Raw genomic sequence first — 21,519 nt, 5'->3', positions numbered from 1 at the left:
AAAGCAACAGAGGGTCCTGTGGCACCTTTGAGACTAACAGAAGTACTGGGAGCATAAGCTTTCGTGGGTCAGAACCTCACTTCTTCCCTTGCATCTGAAGAAGTGAGGTTCTGACCCACGAAAGCTTATGCTCCCAGTACTTCTGTTAGTCTCAAAGGTGCCACAGGACCCTCTGAAGCTTTTTATATTCTGTGTTGTAATTATAAGCAATATATTTGAAAATGTCGTAAAACATCCGAAAATAGTTATAATAAATTTAAATTGGTATTTTATTAACAAGTGTGATTAAAACTGCGATTAATTGCGACTATTTTTAATCTAATTTGTTTTGTGTTAATTGCATGCATTAACTGCAATTAATTGACAACCCTAAAAATAACTCTAATTTACTCAATATAATTACTTTGTAACATGATACTAAATTTTGTTCTATCACAAAAGTAACTCAGGGACTAACTTGTATAATTGCTGCATAATGCCGTAGTTCTAATGCATTTAAACCTGTTTCAGGGATTTCATTTGACTCACTTATTCTGTTAAGCACTATCCCTCCAATTTTGTAGGAGTATGCTGGCGCCTGAAATACTGCACAATATTTTTCAACTAAGGGGTGCCACTGGGCTTGAAAGAAGGGAAATCCATTAGCAACATAAATGAAATGTTCTTGAGTCTTCTAAATCACTCTGTGCCATGGAGGCACATCCGTATTTGGGTCCCTCAAATCCTGCTCCCATTTCTGTAGCAGATCCACATGTGTTCCAGTCACCAGAAATCCCTCCGTAGCTGTGAAGGAAGGGGCAGGGTTTGCTCCTTAATTTTTGCACTCTGAAACTGTGTTTCCTAGATATCTTGGGGCAAGAACGAATAGCTGGATTCTTCCCATTTTTCACAGACAAGCCAGGAGAGAAAAGCTATGTACAAAATTTAGATGTTAGCTCTGAATTCCGAATCCAACTTGTTTAACTCCAAATTTAACCAGTAGATTTATAAGTTCCTTGTTCTGTGAAAGTTCTACCTGTGACTGGAAGCCAGGAAATGAAGTCCCAAGTATGCTGCATACCTCTGACATTTTATTTGTGCTGCTACCTATTGGTTAAAGAGGCCACAGTGCAATCACATGAGTTCTGGACTGGTGGGCTGATGGTGCAGAATTTACAGTTTTTAAGAAGAAACACTGAAGGCTATACCTTTCAAACAAAGGGAAACAAATTAATTGGACTAATAATAAATCTATCATCATCATGGCAGAATCCATCTTAAATATGGTTCAACTAAAGATGAAACTAAGTAGCTTATTTATGTCTTTATGACAAGTCTCCAGGCCAATTCCAGCCTTTCTGCTGATGTGGAGGCTCCTGACTGCTGCAGGACTGGTGTGATTCTGCTACATGGTTGAGGGAGGAATAAAGGTAGCATTCTGAAAGCTCAAGTAGGTGATGTATGCACCCTCTGTACCAAGAAGCGCAGCTTTGTGAGGGTACCCTATGTGCATGCCACCATGCAGAATATGACTGGGATCGGAGGCATGTGAGGACAGTGGATTCATCGGCCATTTTCACTATTTGGGACAAGGACTCTGCTTTCTTTTGTGTCTGTACAGTTCCTAACACATTGCAGGTACTATCAAAAGCAAAAATTGCAGCATCAGCCCCAAAGCAGCTCTGTTGCCTATGGGAGGGTTCCTTCCTCATGGAGCTGCTCATTGCTCAGCCCCAGTTGCTCAGGCTGTGCAGAGGGGAAAGGATATGCTGTAACATGAACATTTTCCAGAAGCTGTATTCACTGCGGGGCTTATACACAAAAACTCAAAACAAGTATCAACTGTGAAAAGTTACCATGAAGCTCTCAAATACTTACCTTAAGGAAACCATACACCCATCAAACAGGCTTACCCTCTCCCCCACCACCACTTTGAGAGACTATGAAGGAAGAATTAAATATTTTAATGAAATAGAAACATTACTTACCTGTGCACATATCTGGTGCATTACGTGTCCAAACTCATGGAAGTAAGTCTTCACCTCATCGTGTCGCAGCAATGATGGGCGATCTGATATTGGTTTTGTGAAGTTGGTCACCAGAGCAGCTACAGACATAATTCTGCTGCCATCAGAGCGTAGGCAGCCAGGCTGGAGACCAAAGCATGCTGCATGCCCATACTTCCCTTCTCTGAGCAAGAAAATATACCAAAAGTCATCCTTACGCAATAGGCCTATCTTCCACAAGTAACATGGTAAAGAGGGCTGTTTCCCTCTATGATTTTATATGAGGAAGAGACCCTCTTTCTTTTATTAGAAAAACCACAATGAGATAGTGTCCTATGACCTTTATAAAGGTCACTGTGCTTAGGATTCTACTGAGAGCACAAAGAAAAAGAACTTCTAAATCCCCTCACTTTAATATTTAGAGCAGCATCTGCAAGCCTCTTTTTTATTTATATAATATATTATTGAAATCAAAAGTGATAACTCTGCTCCTTCTAAAAGTTAATTTTACTTAATCTGAGACAGGACAATTATAGTAGTATGAAAGACAAATCCCATTCTGTGAAGCATTAGCTTTTGTTACCAACATTTGAGCAGATTTAAAGAATAAAGAACCAGGTTTGCTGTTTTAGCAATTTGATTTTAAAACAAAATGAGTCTCTTAATTAAACTGTTAGTTAATACAGTTAGAAAAATTGTCATAATTAAAAAGTGAGTCACGAAACATGAAGTCCAAAATATTAATGTGCCCCCTTCCTTATTGCAGTTTTATGATGCAAAAAGTTAGTGTCATTTCCCCCTTGCTTTTTACATTAATAATACCAGGCCCTCACTTCCCTTTCTTTACTGAAGGACATTGATTAGAGGACCTGCATAATGATGTCATATGAGGTTGTAGCCTGAACTGTAGAATTTCCTGCCCAGCAAAAAGTCAATTTCCAGCACATAGAGAGGGAGAGACCTCAGAGGTTTAAAAGGATCTAAAAATAAGAAAGTCTCCACAGAGGCACTGGAGACTTAATTGGAGGCCTACGCTAAGAGACCACTTTCAGCAAATTGGAGATTAGTTGGTCTGTGCTACTGGAAAGCCATCTATCTGACCAAAGTGCATTAAGTGCACAGGCCTGCACTCTAGGGTACCTAGCTGACATGTTCTTGTCAAACCCTGCCTAGAGGAAGTCCAGAATGACAGGAAGAAAGATTTTTAGGCTGAAAGACTATAGGATTTGCACCACTGAGAGTGAAGTCCAAGCCCCACATTATGTGAAGGATGCATGAATTCAAGAAAATGATCAAAAACTTGCCTGAGATGCTCAGACACGTTAGAAGGCTCTGCTCAAGGACCAAGCCCGAAGGAACATGAGCCATTTAGGCAAGATGGGGCCTAGATGGGGAATCACCTTCAGTGTGAGACTGACACATCCACTAAAGAAAAGACTATTGGATGAGCATCTCCAACATGGAAGACTCAACAGAAACTGCCAAAAGGTTCTGGAATGAAACTGTGGCAATGGAACCAGGTCCTGGCACAAGACCAATGTTATCAGCAAGACTGGACTGGACAGATGTGGCTATCAGGAAGAGTTGAGTTTTGAGATTCTTTCCAAAGAGGGTAAGACTTTTCCCCTGCATCGTGTTGATGGCTGCCCCAAGGATGGGAGAGTCTTGGTGAAGGAGTCAGGGAATTTTTGCCTGCTCAGTCTAAAGCACTTGCAGACTTCTCCTCAAGGAGATATTGGAGCGAGACACAGAGCAACTTCCTACCACCTAGAGCGGAGAAGAGGTCTCTAGACAATATGTTGGGAACGGGCACAGGGATAAAGAAATAGAAGCAAGGTTCCTCTTAGGAGGCAAAGAGAAGACACATACAGATCATTGATAGGGGATAGAAGGAATTTGACCTTGCTCCCATCAGTAGCTACTAGGGCTGTCAATTAATCGCAGTTAACTCATGTGATTAACTCAAACAAATTAATCACAGTTTTAATCGCACTGTTAAACAATAGACTACCAACAGAAATTTATTAAATATTTTTGGATGTTTTTCTACATTTTCAAATATATCGATTTCAATTACAACACAGAATACAAAGTGTACACTGCTCACTTTATATTATTTTTTATTACAAATATCTGCACTGTAAAAAACAAAAGAAATAGTATTTTTCAATTCACCTCATACAAGTACTGTAGTGCAATCTCTTTATCATGAAAGTGCAACTTACAACTGCAGATTTTTTTGTTACATAACTGCACACAAAAACAAAACAATGCAAAACTTTAGAGACCACAAGTCCACTCAGTCCTATTACTCATTCAGCCAATCACTAAGACAAACAAAAAGAAGAACAGGAGTACTTGTGGCACCTTAGAGACTAACAAATTTATTAGAGCATAAGCTTTCGTGCCACAAGTACTCCTGTTCTTCTTTTTGCGGATACAGACTAACACGGCTGTTACTCTGAAATAAGACAAACAAGTTTGTTTACATTTAGGGGAGATATGCTGCCCACTTGAGAACACTTTCGCTGCAGATTTGACAAAATGCAAAGAAGGTACCAATGTAAGATTTCTAAAGATAGCTACAGCACTTGACCCACGGTTTAAGAATCTTAAGTGTCTTCCAAAATCTGAGAGGGACGAGGTGTGAAGCATGCTTTCAGAAGTCTTAAAAGAGCAACACTCCGATGCAGAAACTACAGAACCCAAACCATCAAAAAAGAACCTTCTGCTGGTGGCATCTGACTCAGATGATGAAAATGAACATGCGTCGGTCTGCACTGCTTTGGATCATTATTGAACAGAATTCGTCATCAGCATGGATGCATGCTCAAGGGTGCTTGAAGCATGAAGGGACATATGAATCTTCAGTGCATCTGGCACATAAATATCTTGCGATGCCAGCTATAACAGTGCCATGTGAAAACCTGTTCCCACTTTCAGGTGACATTGTGAACAAGAAGTGGGCATTATTTTCTGCAAACAGGGCCATCCCTGGGTGGGTGCAGGGACCAGGACCACCCCCCCACTCCCCAAAAAATGCCGGGAACCGGCGGGGAGGAGCGGGGCGGGCTGGGGTTGCTGCTGCCACTTCCTGCCAGTGAGTGCGGGCCTGACCCCCGCTGCCGACACCAGGCCCTATAGCCCCCGGGCCAACCTGCCTCCCCACCCTAACCCCACCTTCCCTGGGCCAGCCTAGCAGGCCCTGCACAACATGCACACAGAGCCGTCCCTAGGCTGCAGCGTTTTGGGGTGGCCACCACGGGGCTCCCTGAAGCGCAGGACTCCCCGAAGCACGGGGCCCAAGACGGCTGCCCCAATTCGCCATATCCTAGGAATGGCTCTGCCTGGAAACGTAAACAAACTGAACAAGAAGTAGGACTGAATGGACTTGTAGGCTCTAAAATTTTACATTGTTTCAATTTTGAATGCAGTTATTTTATGTACATACTTTTACATTTGTAAGTCCAACTTTCATGATAAAGAGATTGGACTATAGTACTTATATTAGGTGAATTGAAAAATACCATTTCTTTTGTTTTTTACAGTGAAAATATTTGTAATAAAAAATAAATATAAAGTGAGCACAGTACACTTTGTATTCTGTTATAATTGAAATCAATATATTTGAACATGTGGAAAACATCCAAAAATATTAAAATAAATGGTATTCTATTATTGTTTAACAGTGCAATGAATCGCGATTAATTTTTTTAATCGCTTGACAGCCCTACTAGCTACCTGTGGAGAGATGGTGCACCCAGGTCCCACAAAAGGGGACTAAAGTTCCACATTGTGGTCAGAGTAAAGTTTTAATTTCCTGAGTAATTCTCTGCTCTTTCCTCTACCCAGAAGACTGAGGCTGAATGAGCTCCAGGAGGGTGTTTCAGCCAAAGGCACCAGCTGTTCTGCTCAGTTCCTTCAACATGAACCAGAAAGCAAGTGGAAGATTACCTGCAGGGAGTTAAAAAGAGGTGGAGCAGGATACAAAAATTCCTTCATCCTGATTAGCATCTCCTGCCTGATGGACAGAAGACAGGACCACATCCATCTCTACCAGTGTTGACATGCCATGTGAAAGGCACATTACAAACAAAAGAGAAAAATAAATATCACCTATAGTATTAGCCAGCAATCTCACTTATGTTTGGGTCAGGGATTCTGACCTGAACATAAGTATACCCAACAAAGACAGATGTTAAAAGGAATGGTGTCTGATATTGAAGATATATGCAGATAGAATACAAGTAGCCACATAAATGCTTCCCTCCCAGAAACACCCTGGAATTTAGGCAAGAAAAAAGTTTACTTCCAGATTCATATAACTCCACCCCCAGCTAAGATTAACTCCAGTTTAACACTTTTAAAATAAAGCAATACACTATAGAATTACCTGGGATAGAGGTCTAAGTAGAACTGACCTAAAACTTCTCTTGTTGAATCGTCTTTTACTGTATAAAGAGTAACACTCTCATGCCAAACATGAGCATTTTCTACCTGCTCAAATACAAGTCCAAGCAGCTTCTGGTAAATGTTCAATAAGCCTTGTGTAACAGCTTCAACTGGAAAGTATTCCTTCAGCTTCTCTTGATCTATGGAATATTTAAGCTCTTCTGTCTTGTTCATATAATAATGTAAATCCCATGCATTGATTCTTCCATCATAGTCAAAGCCTCTTTCTTCACACTCCTTTTTCTTCAAATCCAGAATAAACTCTCTCTCCTCGTCACCCAGTGGTTTTAGCTTCTTACTTAAATCATCTAAAAATGCAACCAGAGATTTACCTTTGTATCAGCTTGTCTGTTCCATGTTGTACTATGTTACTACTACTAGTACTGGAGAACTAATTTATTTATTTAGATTTATACAAATATTAAAAAAGAGTATTTATCCAATACCAGTCACCACAATTTTCCCTTTCTCAATTAATGACTACTTTAATGCTTGCCTTTCTGTTTTGGTTACAGGAATGTCTGAGATATGAGCATGTGCACTCTTGCACTATCACCACTGGCAAGGGTTAAGTGTCATAGCGTCTTTCATTCTTTTCTAAGGACATCCAAAAGAGAAACAGACTCATAGACTTTAAGGTCAGAAGGGACCATCATAATCATAGGCACCAACTTTCTGCTCCCGCCAGTGGGTGCTCAAACCCGCTCTGTCCCTGGCCCCGACTCCACCCCTTCCATGAGGCCCCGCCACCATTCCAACCCCTTTCCCAAAGTCCCCACCCCAACTCCGCCCCCTCCCTGCCCCTATTCTGACTCCTTCCCCAAATCCCTACCCCGGCCCCGCATCTTCCCAGCCTTCTCCACTGAGCGCACCACGTTCCCGCTCCCCCCCCGCACTTGGAGCGGCCAAACAGCTGTTTGGCGGTGGCTGGGCGGGAAGCGCTGGGAGGTAGGCAGAGGAGCGGGGACGCAGTGCGCTCAGGGGAGGAGGCAGGGTGGGGGGGGAAGGGAGCTTGGCTGCCGGTAGGTGCAGAGCACCCACTAATTTTTCCCCGTGGGTACTTGAGCCCCAGAGCACCCACGGAGTCGGCGCCTATGATCATAATAATCTCTAGTCTGACCCCCTGCACACCGCAGGCCACAGAACCTCACCCACCCACTCCTGTAATAGATCCCTAACCTTTGGCTGAGTTATTGAGTTCCAGCTAGTTACCTGGAAAATAATTCCCTGTAGTAACTAGCTAACACTGTACTCATCTATCTTAAATCTCTGATACCACCTCATGTAATTCTGATTTTTCTTCATTATGGTTAGTAGTAGCTACAGTTACAGCACCTATCCTTCAACTGTTTTTTTATCAGCCATTGCAGGTGTGACATTATGATTCACATTGTACTTTTCCCCGAGATCCTTAGAGGGTAACCTCTGTTCTACTCCCAGCTCAAGCCAATTAGCTGAAGTTAGGAGAGTTCCACTTTTTTTGCCTACACTGGATCTTCTCAATAGCAGCCCATATTTGCTAGGCCATTAGACATTATGCCCTGTAATTCCACTGATTTTTACATTATTTTTCTATGGAGATAAAGGATCAAAAAGAGTAAAACATTTTATATCAGTGAAACTCCCAGAAAACACAATCTATACTTACTCTGACATTTATACTTGAGTCCTTTTAGAATGTCAAAGTTCTGCAATCAGATTATTTTTAAAATTCTAATATTTCAATACAATAGTGAATGCAAATGTAAATTGTAAGCTTTGGGGGCAAGGACCTCTGTTTCTAATTGTACTTTGAAGTACTGTGTACGTTTATATTGCTAATAAATAGTAACAACATACTACTCTCAACAAGATAGATTAAAAGCGTGTCAAAGGAGTGCACACTTTTTCATGAAACTGTAGGACTTATTGATGATCAACTTCAAATATGAACATTGTTAAAAAAAACACAGCAGATCAGATCCATATACTTATATGTCTTATAATAATATCAAAAGAAATAGAGCAAATATGATTATTAACTGATGAAATTCTTCTCTTCACAGTAAATAATTACAAAACTTTAGATTTAAAGGACACAATCTTAGAAAATTAATATATGGGCTTGTATTGTAAGTCCCAATGACATACAAGGACTAATTTTCAAGTGTCTCACGCAATCTTAAAACAAATAATACAAAAACAAACAAGTAAACAGAAACCAAACAGCATTTGCCGCTGACATGCAGTTATAGAAGCCTATTTAACTTGGAATAAACATATTTTTTCTGTATTATTCTATAGTAGATACTTTGATATTTTAAATGCACTAAAAAAATAATAATCAAGCAGTTCCCAAAATGTATGTTCCTATCAAAACCACAGCTAGGTCCACTGTTAAATATGTATATTTTTGTATTACCAAACATGCTGCTAAATTCATGTCATACTATAAGAATTACAGTTGCAAGTCTGAATTTCCTGACTTTTGTACATCAAAATCTCAATGTTACTGTTGCACTAATTTATCTGTAGTTTTTTAAAATATAATCTTCTTGGTTAAAATACATGTGCATAGAAAACCGCCCGAATATTGATTAAACCCATTTATACATGCAGTATATCTTGAGCTGCACGCACGACTATCTTAGACCTTGATTCTGCAACCAGTTACACACATACTTAAGTGTACGCACATGAGTTGCCCCATTAAAGTCAATAGGACGACTTGTGTGCATAAGACACATGCGTAACTGTTTGCAGGATGTAGAAAATCATGTATTGTGCAGTTCACAGTTTTCAAACATAATTACTTCAAGAACAAATTTCTTCATGTGTGAAAAGGCCCTTGTCCTCATTGAAGAGTCAAGCCATGACAAATTTCAATTGGCGGAGTTAATAATTTAAAATAAAAATTCTGAACAGATGTGTTTTTAAAATACTTGGATACTAACAAAAGGTTGAAAAGATTTTAAATTAGTAAAATGTAAAAAAAAAGATTAGATGCATAGATAAAGGGCTGTTTTGACAAGGTGGTTTTAGGGATGGTCATGGCATGGTTATAGTGAAAAAAGCAGACAAATTAAAGATACAGTTTTAAAATGTCATACAACTGGCATTGTTTTGTATACCGTAAGAGCCTTTATTTTCTGCATACTACTCCAAATAACTGCAATTCTGCCTGTACTGTGATAACACAAAAAATATTTAAAACACAGTAGTTGCCAGATTAATTCCAAGGTATTTTGTTTTAGAAGTCTTTATTGCCTTGAGTGAAGGGAGAAAACTCAATCTCTGGAGAAACTGAGTTCAGCATTTTGTATTACTACGATGTTAATGCTGAGCTCCTGCTCTATATTAACTTCCAATGTAGCCCAGGGTTTCAGTTGGCAGACTTCAAGTTGCTCAGTGAAATCAGTTCAGCTGTTACCATCACATCCACGCTCCCACATAGAAAAATCTCAAAATGGCTAAAAGTTATGAATATTTTTGAATTATAATGAAATCCATGACTACTGTGATAGCCATGACAAGCCTTGCTTGTACGAATAAACACACCACTGTCAGTTATCTTAGCCAAGATAAATATTACTAGGACCATGTCAAATGCTAAATAATGGAAGCAAGTACAGCGTGAGAGCTTTTTTTCCTCTCTCTAAAGCACCGATTAAAAGCAATTGCTGTGGACAGGACAGTCAGCTAGATGGATCAGTTGCTTGTTTCAGGACAGCAATTCCTACACAGCTGTTTAATAGAAGTTTTTCACTGCAGTTATTGAAGCAAGAATACACTGACATGGGAAATGAGATCACAAAACAGATTACTAGAAAGGAAAACCCCTTGATGCATTAAGTAATTTTAAATTGTTCCTCTGGAAACTCTTATGGCCTAAGAACTCTCTTATCCTCTCTATTCATACCAGAACTCCCATTACATTTAACATACTTGGAGAACAGACTCTTAAAAATATTAAAAGGGGTGGGGCAGAGAGCTCCTGTTCCAAATGAACTGTCTGTGCTCCAGTTTCATATTTAAGTTTCCCTGGGGTACAGAGACATGTTGCAGATCTAAATATAAAGTATAACACACAAATAAAAACAAACCTAAAAAGGTTGTTACATTATCCATGCTCTTTGCAGTGTTCACCTCCAGTACAAAGTTGGCATGTGTATTGTACCCAAGAAGTTCTGCTACTTTTGCCCTTAAGGGAAGCAACTGCCGAAGAATATTAGTATTTTCCTAGGAAAAAGAAGGCAAGGTTATGATGAATTAAAGACAACTAAATTCATATGATCAAAACAATAATTTGAATAAAATTTGAACTAAAATCATAAGGAATAGCAGACATTTTAAATGAAACATATTGAGATTATTACTCAAAAATGTTATAAATAAAAATGTATTTTTGGTAGGATTCCTGAAATTTTTGATGGCACAGTATCTACAATTTGATGGAAAGTGGTCAGAGTCCTGATTTTTCTAAGCAGTCAGGATAATTATCATTCCTACACTATCATTCATTTCATTTCACTGAAACCAAATAGCAACAGTTTCTTTTTAAGGTTACAAATCTGAGCGCTAGGAAGAGTATTATTGGGGGTTTTTGGTCAATTAGAAGTTGAGTAAAATTTATAAAAATATAGTTGTGGTGTGCATTCCAAATGCAAACAAAGCCATGCCCAGCATTTGTTAAAAATGGTGAAATCAAGAATGTCTCTACATTGTAGCTCCCAATTTGGATAAGTGAGATGTCTTAGGATCAGAAGGAAATACCCTAAAAATAGCTTTTTAGAAGTAAGTTCAACTATGGGCCCCATCAGCCTTGAATGTGTATCCCTTTAAATATGCTAGATATGTAGTGTTCAATTCTTAGTGCTGTTTTATCTTATCTTGTACTTTTCACATTTGCCAGTGTACCAAGTACAAAAGCTCAGTTAGGCAATTGTTCTCTAATTAAATGCCTGAATGACAATTAAGGACACATAGGCAAACCCCTACTTCTATTAATATCACCATCAAGACTTCAATGTCCTCACAGAGAGAACATGGGGTGTTAAAGTCCCATCTGAAAGAATCAAAAGAATAAACTATGTGTAACCTGGAAGTATGAAAGGCAAAATCAATGCCATACAAATCTAATGTTTTGACCACTAAACTATCTCCTGCAGCTCAGTCAACAGGAGAATCCCTGTTTTTCATTTTTTCCCCCACCTATTCACATTGCCCATGCTACACCCATCTTCTCAGCCACAGCGTATTTAGCTGGACTCAGTCTGGAGCTCACTACTTCTGTCCTTTAATTGGCAAGAGAGGTCACTGTAGAGCAGTATAAAGTGCCTCCTAGCATTCCCACTCACTACTTGTCTGTGGAATGAGAAACTGAGGTCTAGATCCAGGTTCAATGCCAAGTCTTAGAGCCTGATTCCTATTTACATGAAGGGCTTTTTACACTGTTCTACTAGGGTAAAGGGACCATAAAGTGAGCATGAATTCATTGTCCACTTTACTGCCCATTTACACTGCCAGAGCAATATAACGAGTCTTAGTGAGAGACTTGACTTTGAACCTGGATCTTTAGGACTCCCAGTAGGAACCCACTTAAGGATCCTCATTCCACAGACCAGTAGTGAGTGAGTGCTAGCGTCAAGCCTCTATCTCTAGCAGGACAGTGCCTAACACTAAAATTATGTCGATGGGCTGGACCTCAACTGCGAATATATGACAATTTGTTCTAGAAAATAAGATCTTCTCTACCACAATTTTTTCCTGTAAATATAATGTTGTGTCAAGGTTTGAGTACTGATGAATATTGGCAGCAACACAGTCTGATTCTTTCCTTAAAACATCTACAATAGCTCATATTTGTGTTAATAAAAGATATATTCAAGTACACAGAGTAGATACACTATGCTACTATACTATGTACTGCCACATAACACTCCTTTTTTAAGTGTGGTTCCTTTTACAAGATCAGGAATACTGAAAGGACTGAAGCACAATCTTCTATGGTTTCATGTTTATCATGAGAGCAAAGTGGAAAACAATTACAAGCCTGCTGGCTTCAAAAAGGAGAGATTTGCATGAAAGCAAACCGAGATATTTTAATCAAAATCAAATCATAATAGAGAGAAATAAATCTAATCAGGTACTAAATCATGACTGTATGGAAAAGATGAATTAGCTTACTGGAACAGAGAAAGAAAAAGCAGTTTATTTGTGAGGTGGTTTATTAATATTGCATGTTATGCTAATATTTCTAGCTACCAAACAGCACTTTAAAGAAGTAATTTGATCCTATTGGTAAACAAATCTCCTAGCCATGTTTTCCAGAACACTAGGTAAGAATTTATTATGGAAGTATAAAATAAAAATGGGATGATTTGTCATACATTTTCTGCACTTTTACCTCAATAATTTGTCATTAACCGATTAAAACTAACATTTAGAAAGATTAGTTACAGAAATATCTTTTTGTTGGAGATCCTGGCATATTTATAAAAAACAAAAATCTCTATGGATCACTAAGATTAGCATGACTTTATTAGGGTATATTTTGTGGGCAAGTACTTGGATAAACTAAGTAGCCGGGAGATCAGTTCATTTAGATATGTACACTATTTATTTTAAAACCTTGTGACAGGTTTTACAGACTTTGCAATGTGCACAGTAATTGTGTATGTTTACTTAAATGTACAGTTGTTTGGAAAGGGGAAAAGGTAGTAAAATCTAACTAGGTAGAATTTACTGCTTAAAATAAATTCTTAACAATGCTGTCCAAGAAGATTCTTCAGACAGTGAGTGAATGGAAGAAGCAGACAGACCTGGACTGATTTTTGTATAAAAATGATCTACAGTCAAATAGGCAGTTATGGCCTTCTTTTATTAATTGTATTGAATTTCATTATTAGAAATTCTAAAGTACCAGCTGATTAATACATTTTTTATCTACTACCATTACTAGCCATACTTAGAATTTCATAAATTAAATATCTGATGTACCTCCTTGCATCTTGTGTTAAAGGCAGTTTCCATTTTTCTTCTTGTTTCTGGAACGCAGCACTTTTTCATGACAGAAAAATAGTGGGGATACTTTAAGGTAACTTTATACTTGTTCTTTTCAGTCTTCTCTAAACTATTAATAAAGTCATCAGGAAGGGCTTCTGTGGAATATAAATTAACAACATTCAAAAAAGGATTTTTCAAGTATAAATTCTTTTTTAAAAATATCAGAACAATGTTTAGTGCATAAAACAGTAATTCATTTGTTTTACTGCAGACCAGTTTAATATAAGAAACATAAGAACAACGGTCCATATAGTGCAGACCCCTGTCTTCTGAAAATGGCCAGTGCCATATGCTTAGAGGGAATGAACAGAACAGGGCAATTTATCAAGTGATCCATTCCCTGTCATCCAGTCCCAGCTTCTGGAAGTCAGAGGTTTACAGACACCCCAAGCATCTGGTTGCATCCCTGACCATCTTGGTTAATAGCCATTGATGGACTTATCCTCCATTAACTTATCTAATTTTTTTTTTTTGAACAGTTATACTTTTGGCCTTCACAACATCCCCAGGCAACAAGTTCCACAGGTTGACTGTGCATTGTGTAAAGACGCATTCCTTACGTTTGTTTTAAACTTGCTGTCTATTAATTTCATTGACAGGTTTCAGAGTGGTAGCCATGTTAGTCTGTATCAGCAAAAACAACGAGGAGCCCTTGTGGCACCTTAGAGACTAACAAATTTATTTGAGCATAAGCTTTCCTGGGCTAAAACCCATTTCATCAGATGCATGGAGTGGAAAATACAGTAGCGACATATAAATACACAGCATATGAAAAGATGGGAGTTGCCGTACCAAGTGGGGGGAGGGGCAGTCAGTGCTAACGAGCCAATTCAATTAAAGTGGAAGTGGGCTATTCTCAACAGTTGACAAGAAGGGAGGAAAAATCACTTTTGTAGTGCTAATGAGTTCAATGTAATCAAGGTGGCCCATTTCAAACTGTTGACAAGAAGGTGCAAGTATCAGCAGGGGGAAAATTAGTTTTTGTAGTAACCTATCCACTCCCAGTCTTTATTCAGGCCTCATTTGATGGTGTCCAGTTTGCAAATTAATTCCAGTTCTGCAGTTTCTTGTTGGAGTCTGTTTTTGAAGTTTTTGTTGTTGAAGAATTTCCACTTTTAAGTCTGTTATTGAGTGTCTAGGGAGATTGAAGTGTTCTCCTATTGGTTTTTGAATGTTCTAATTCTTGATGCTTTATTCTTTCTTTTGCGTAGAGACTGTCTGATTTGGCCAATGTACATGGCAGAGGGAAACTGCTGGCACATGATGGCATATATCACATTGGTAGATGTGCAGGTGAACGGGACCCTGATGGTGTGGCTGATATGGTTAGGTCCTATGATGGTGTCCTTTGAACAGATATGTGGACAGAGTTGGCACCGGGGTGTGTTGCAGGGTTTAGTTCCTGGGTTAGTGTTTTTGTTGTGTGGGGTGTAGTTGCTGGTGAGTATTTACCTGAAGCAAATATCCCCTGCTTAGTCGTCTCTTTAATACGTTCAGCAGTCCCAGTCTTTTTAATCTCTACTCATCTGGAAGCTGTTCCAGACCCCTAATCATTTTTGTTGTGTTTCTCTGTACCTTTTCCAAATTTTGATACATCTTTTTTGAGATGGGGTGACCAGAACTGCATACAGTAATCAAGGTGTGTGCACACCATGGATTTATATAGTGGCATTATGGTATTTCTGTTTTATTATCTATTCTTTTCCTAATGGTTCCTAACATGGTTAGCTTTTTGGACTGCCGCTGCACATTGAGCAGATGAACTATCCACAATGATTCCAAGATCTCTTTCTTGAGTGGTAACAACTAATTTAGATCCCATCATTTTGTATAAATAGTTGGGATTATGTTTTCCAATGTGTATTACTTTGTACTTATCGACAGTGAATTTAATCTGCCATTTTGTTGCCCAGTTTTGTGATTTGTAATTCTTCACAGTCAGCTTTGGACTATCTTGCTTAATTTTGTGTTGTCTGTAAACGCTGCCACCTTACTGTTCACCTGTTTTTGCAGATCATTTATGAACAGCACTGGAGCCAATATATATCCTTGGGGGACCCCACTGTTTACCACTTTCCATTGTGAAAACTGACCACTTATTCCTACCCTTTGTTTCCTAACTTTTAACCAGTTACCAATCCATGAGAGGACCCTCCTTATCCCCTGGCTTCTTACTTTGCTTAAGAGCCTTTGGTGTGGGACCTTGTCAAAGGCTTTCTGAAAGTCCAAGCGCACTGTAACAACTAGACTACCCTTGTCCTCATGCTGGTTGACACCCTCAGAAAATGTTAAGAGATTGGTGAGGCATGATTTCCCTTTACAAAAGCCATGCTGACTCTTCTACAACATAACATGTTTGTCTGTGTGTCTGATAATTCTGTCATGACTATAGTTTCAATCAGTTTGCTTGGTATTGAAGTTAGGGTTACCGGCCTGTAATTGCCAGGATTGCCTCTGGAGCCTTCTTAAAAAAGAAAAAAAAATCCATGTTTTACATTAACTATCCTCCAGTCATCTGGTACAGAGACTGATTTAAGTGATAGGCTACATACCATAATTAGTTGATCTGCAATTTCATATTTAAGTTCCTTCAGAACTCTTAGGTGAATACCATCTTGTCCTGGTGACTTATTACTGTTTAAATTATCAATTTATTCCAAAACCTCCTCTACTGACACCTCAATCTGGAATAGGTCCTCAGATTTGTCACCTAAAAAGAATGGCTCATATGTGGGAATCTTCCTCACATTCTCTATAGTGAAGACAAATAAAAAGAATTCATTTAGCTTCTCTGAAATTGCCCTGTCTTCTTGAGTGCCCTGTTAGCACCTTGATTGTTCAGTGGCCCCAGTCACTGTCAGGCTTCTTGCTTCCGATGTACTTAAAAAGAAGTTTTGCTGTTAATTTTTGTGTCTTTTGCAAGTTGTTCTTCAAATTCTTTTTTGGCCTGCCTAATTATACTTTTACACTTCACTTGAAAGAGTTTATACTCCTTTCAATTTTCCTCAGTACAGTTTGACTTTCAATTTTTAAAGTATGCTTTTAACATCCATTTACATTCTGCTGTTTAGAAACAGTGGCATTTTTCTGGTCCTCCTACTGTTTTTTTTTTTTTTTTTTTAATTTGGGATATACATTTAGTTTGACCCCCATTATGCTGTTTTTAACTAGTTTCCATGCAGCTTGTCTGTATTCCACTCTTATTTGTGTTCCTTTCAATTTCGATTTAAGCAGCTTCTTCGTTTTTGTGTGGTTCACCTTTTTGAAAGGAAATACTACTGTGGGGAGCTTCTTTGGTATTTTTACCCCCCCATATAAGGGTGTTAAATTTAATTATAGTTTATTACTGAGTGGTTCAGCAGTATTCACATCTTGGACCAGATTCTGTGCCCCACTTTGGACTATATCAAAAATTGCCTCTCCCCTTGTGGGTTCCAGGACTAGCTGCTTCAAGAAGCAGCCATTAATGGTGCCTAGAAATTTTATCTCTGCATCCCATCCTGAGGTGACATGTATCCAATAAATATGGTGATGGTTGAAATCCTCCTTCATTATTCGTTTTTTGTTTTTGTAGCCCCTCTAATCTCCTAGGCCATTTCACAATCACCTTCACCATCCTGGCCAGGTGGTCGGTAGTATATTCCTACTGCTATCGTCTTGTTATTCAAGCATGGAATTTTTATCCAGAGAGATTTTATATTACTATTTAATTCATTATGATTTTTACTTTATGCACCTCTCGGCTTTCCTCCAGATTGTAGTTTAAAAACTCCTCTACGAAATACAACCCTACATGTTACGGTTAATTGTTAGTGACTTTTTTAAATCAAATCAAACAATATTAAAATTATGAACACCTCACTTATAAGAAGCAGAAATATATTTAACAAGATAATCCCATTTAAAAACAGATTATAGTTTTAAAAATCTCTAATTTTATTTAACTCATAAAATACATTTGACAGAGTGACCTCCAGACCCGGGATCACCAAATCCTTTAGCGAGACAGTGAATGATACAATAAACCGAAAATGAAGGCTTTAAAGTAATATTTAAGTAGTTTAACTTCCTGAACAGCAGAAAAGTGTTTTAGATAGATGGAACACTACAAATGGAGTGTGAAGCCCAATGGTGGAGATGTGAGGGGAGAGGACAGAGAAAAGCAAAGATGGGAAGAGTAGAGTGGGCTGGCAGGGTAATAAGTAACACAAGACCTGAGAGATTAGGTGGAGCAAGTCCATTAAGAATTTTTAATTACACAAAGGCAATCCTGAGTTGGATCTGGAGAAGGATAGGAAGCCAGTACAGGCTGTACCAGTGTTACAATTTCATTTCCTAGATACTGTATGACAATTGAACCTTACCTAAGAACTGCACAGAAAGGATTCCTGAAATTTAACTGCAGTTCTAAAGAAAGAGAAATACAATACTCACGAAGTTCATCCTTAGAAAACATGAGAAATGTGTTTTCCTCATTGAGGTTTTTGTTGAAGTCTATACACAGCTCACTCAATTTTTTCTTCATGGTCTTTATTTCCTAAATAGAATATAAATTGAACTGACCATCACAAACCAAAATTGTAACTACCTATTGCTGCCCTACATGTACAAAGAATTTAACTTTCTCTAAGATTTTCTTTTACCCCAAACTTACATGTTAGAAGTATATCTTCTTAACTCACAAGGGATTGGTCATGTAAATCAGTGGTTCTCAACCTTTTTTTCATTTGTGGACTCCTAAAAAGTTTTGAATGGAGGTGCGGCCCCTTTTGGAAATTTCTAATGGAGGTGTGGACCCCTTTGGAAATCTATTGTCTGTATATATATAGCTGAATTCTGTTCAGTCAGTTTTCAGTCAAAGTCTTTTGTGGGTTCCTTAGACATAGTCTGTGGACTTCCAGTGGTTCCAGGACCACAGGCTGAGAACCACTGATGTCAATAATGCTCTAAAGTAGTTTTATGTATTAACGTTTAGTTCCTCTCTCTCTCTCATTTGAAAAGTCTAACTTTAATTTTAAATAAAATTTGCTGTTGTATTTCAATGGGAATTGCTGTCCTAAAGATAATCAGTAGATGGCTCCAAAAGGAGCAGAGAGACAACAAAGGTGTGTCAACAAGCTGATGAAAAATTAAATCGCTCCTAGACTAGTTTGGGACCTTTAAATATATGGCATAAAGAAAATAACATCTATGAAAGAGAACAGCATTCCAAAATCTTTTCTTAAACACAAGAAATTGGATGAGCAAAATATTTTTGACATATCAGGCTGACTTCTGAGGTGTTCTGGCTCCTTACTACCAAATTTACATACATATAGTTTGTATACATTGTGATTCATTTGTTTCTGCTGCTGGTGAGATTTTAATAATAGTCAAGATTTTACTTCACTCTGAGCCACCAACAGTCTTCTTACATATAGTTTCTAATGATCTTCTAGAGGCATCAGGAACCTTAACATAATATAAATATGCATAACCGAGATTTCAGCTCCTGTCAATTGAAGGGTTTGCACTGGGAACAATTACCAGGGAAAGACAGAGGGTCACTTCAGGTTCACAAGTCTGTGCTGTTTAATAGCGTGACAAGATGGGTGAGGTAATATCTTTGATTGGGCCAACTTCTGTTGGTAAAAGAGACAAGCTTTCAAGCTTACACAGAGCTTTTCAATTTTTGGGTGCTCAATTTTGGATGTCCTAAAGAGGCCTGATTTTTAGGGAGTGCTGCCTTCCACTTTCTGATAATCAGGCTCCTTTTAAGTTGTCTCAAGTTAGTTACTCAAAAAATCAGGAATTTAAAATCATTACCTGCTCTCAAAAATCTTGAGCTTATTTTAAAATCTTTTATTTTTATTTCTTTGTCTTGTACAAATTATCATCATTACAGTCTCTAAGAGTAAGGATGGCCTCAAAGCAGCACTTAACTGAGACCTGAGCACATAAGCAAAAATATACACTTAGGAAATTCTTCATAGCAGTGAAACCATACTTTCTTCATATTATAAATATAGGAAACCCATACTCACATTCTGGACTTCTTTGGGAAGATGGAGTCCATTCCTTTTTCCCATTTGAATTGACTTTTCTAAGTATCGCTTAGCTTCAGGCTTTAGATGTCCAAGATCACATATTTGCTGAAATTATATTAAATGGAAGATGACGAGTAGAAAAAACAGGAGTATTCCAATGTGTAAAGTTCTATTACTACAATTAAAATTAAGGACAAAAGTTACAGAATTCCAAATTGAATTTGTTTGGCCCCATGTGGGATTTTTTTCTTAACTCACTTTCACTCTAACAACCACCTCTTAAAACACACTTTTAAACCGAAATATCACTATAGCTGCCTTGAAGCTGTCTAATGCTCCATCCTGCAAACATTTGTGCACAGGCTTAATTTCATGAACATAAATAGTCCCTTTCACTTTAAGTAGGCTAGTCATGTGTTTAAAGATAAGCAATGGTGTAAGATTTTACAGCAATCATGGACTTAATGTGTTATGGTGTGAATTTTAAACTTCTAATTATTAATGATATTTCACCTCACCCAATGTTTCTCTGAGGTACAAGATTTGTGACAGAGGTTCTAAATTTGAGTACTTTACCTTACATGATTATTCTGAGTTCTTCAGAATTAAGGATAATTGCTTTCTGAATGTCACTTTGCTGATATTTACATAATATAATTTTTAATTTCAGTTTTGAACAACAATAATATTCCATGTATTGCGTGAACAAGTCTTTAAGGAGAACTAAAAAAAGGAGACTATGTGGAATATTGGAAACTAGGGTAGTAGCAACTGTTTAAACAGGCTGTGTTTTCTAAGGATGTGTGGGTGGGGAGGTTTGATAACATTCTTAAGCATGCCCCTGCTAGCCAGTATGTGCAGTTGGTAGGAATGAGTAGGCTTAATATTATCGCTTCATCATACACATTACAATTAAGAAACTATTATAAACACCTATATTCAAGGGTTTAAATCACTGGAGTAAAAATTTCCTATAGAAGGAAATCTGGAATATACATCTACCACATAAACTTAGGATAGAATTCTTTCCTTAATATTTGGGAAAAGCTTTTTTATTTGATTAGACATAAAAAAAAACCATTTTCAAAAAATATTGGTGGAAAAGGATGTATAAGAGTGATTTAGGAAGTAACATAAGCACGATAAATAACTTTAGCAGACTCAGGCCTGCATTAAGGGAGTAAAAATGGGCCTGGGGTCAGAGAGAGATCTAGGAGATCCTAGATTGGGGTAGGCAACCTATGGCAGGCGGGCCGAAGGCGGCACGTGAGCGGATTTTCAGTGGCACTCACACTGCCCAGGTCCTGGCCACCGGTCTGGGAGCTCTGCATTTTAATTTAATTTTAAGTGAAGCTTCTTGAACATTTTAAAAACCTTATTTACTTTACAGACAACAATAGTTTAGTTATATATTATAGAGTTATAGAAAGAGACCTTTTAAAAATGTTAAAATGTATTACTGGCACGCAAAACCTTAAATTAGCGTGAATAAATGAAGACTCAGCACACCACTTCTGAAAGGTTGCCAACCCCTGTCCTAGATGTTAAATTATAACATCCAACTTTTCGTGGGATACTATGAAAATAAATAATATGAGATTCTCAGGGGCCCTGTTTCCACTGTACTGTTAACCTGGCCCTAAGCAGGCTCATGATGTTTAAATTAAGAATCCATGCTTTAGCCCTGAAAATTCCATGGAAATCCTAATTTGATAGAAATACTACATTGAAATAAACTAGGCTGGATTATTAAGATGGCTTCAATGTTTTCAATGGTTTTAATTCAGTCTCTCCTCTTCCTTTAGAAACTCACTTGGAAAAGTCATTCTCCAGGTGCAGTTGAGGCAACAACCTGCAAGAGCAGAGGAGTCGTGCATCATAACCTGGAAGTGGCAAGATTCAGCCTGGTCTTAGTGGAAGCGAATTACACAGCCTCATGTCCTCCACCAAAAATGTTCTTCTCCCAGACATTGTGAATTTTAGGAGTATTCAGATCTGAGATCTTAGCCCAG

The 21,519-nt window shown here is 38.1% G+C and overlaps 1 protein-coding gene across 3 annotated transcripts in view; it reads right to left on the bottom strand.

Moving 5' to 3' along the window:
• NLN (neurolysin) overlaps positions 1 to 21,519 on the bottom strand; it is a 51,067-nt gene that overhangs the window by 13,626 nt on the left and 15,922 nt on the right. For all 3 annotated transcript variants that reach the window (XM_034773477.1, XM_034773475.1, XM_034773476.1), the window contains exons 4-9: positions 19,505 to 19,612; positions 17,916 to 18,018; positions 13,416 to 13,576; positions 10,520 to 10,655; positions 6,379 to 6,745; positions 1,968 to 2,169 (exon numbers count right to left, since the gene is read on the bottom strand). In XM_034773477.1, coding sequence (XP_034629368.1) covers positions 1,968 to 2,169; positions 6,379 to 6,745; positions 10,520 to 10,655; positions 13,416 to 13,576; positions 17,916 to 18,018; positions 19,505 to 19,612 — 1,077 coding nt within the window. The remainder of the gene's footprint in view (positions 1 to 1,967; positions 2,170 to 6,378; positions 6,746 to 10,519; positions 10,656 to 13,415; positions 13,577 to 17,915; positions 18,019 to 19,504; positions 19,613 to 21,519) is intronic.

This window comes from Trachemys scripta, chromosome 6 (genome assembly GCF_013100865.1).
Source record: "Trachemys scripta elegans isolate TJP31775 chromosome 6, CAS_Tse_1.0, whole genome shotgun sequence".
Lineage (NCBI taxonomy): Eukaryota > Metazoa > Chordata > Testudines > Emydidae > Trachemys > Trachemys scripta.
Note: the sequence above shows the minus strand (reverse complement) of the source record. Positions and strands in the feature narration are given on the sequence as shown.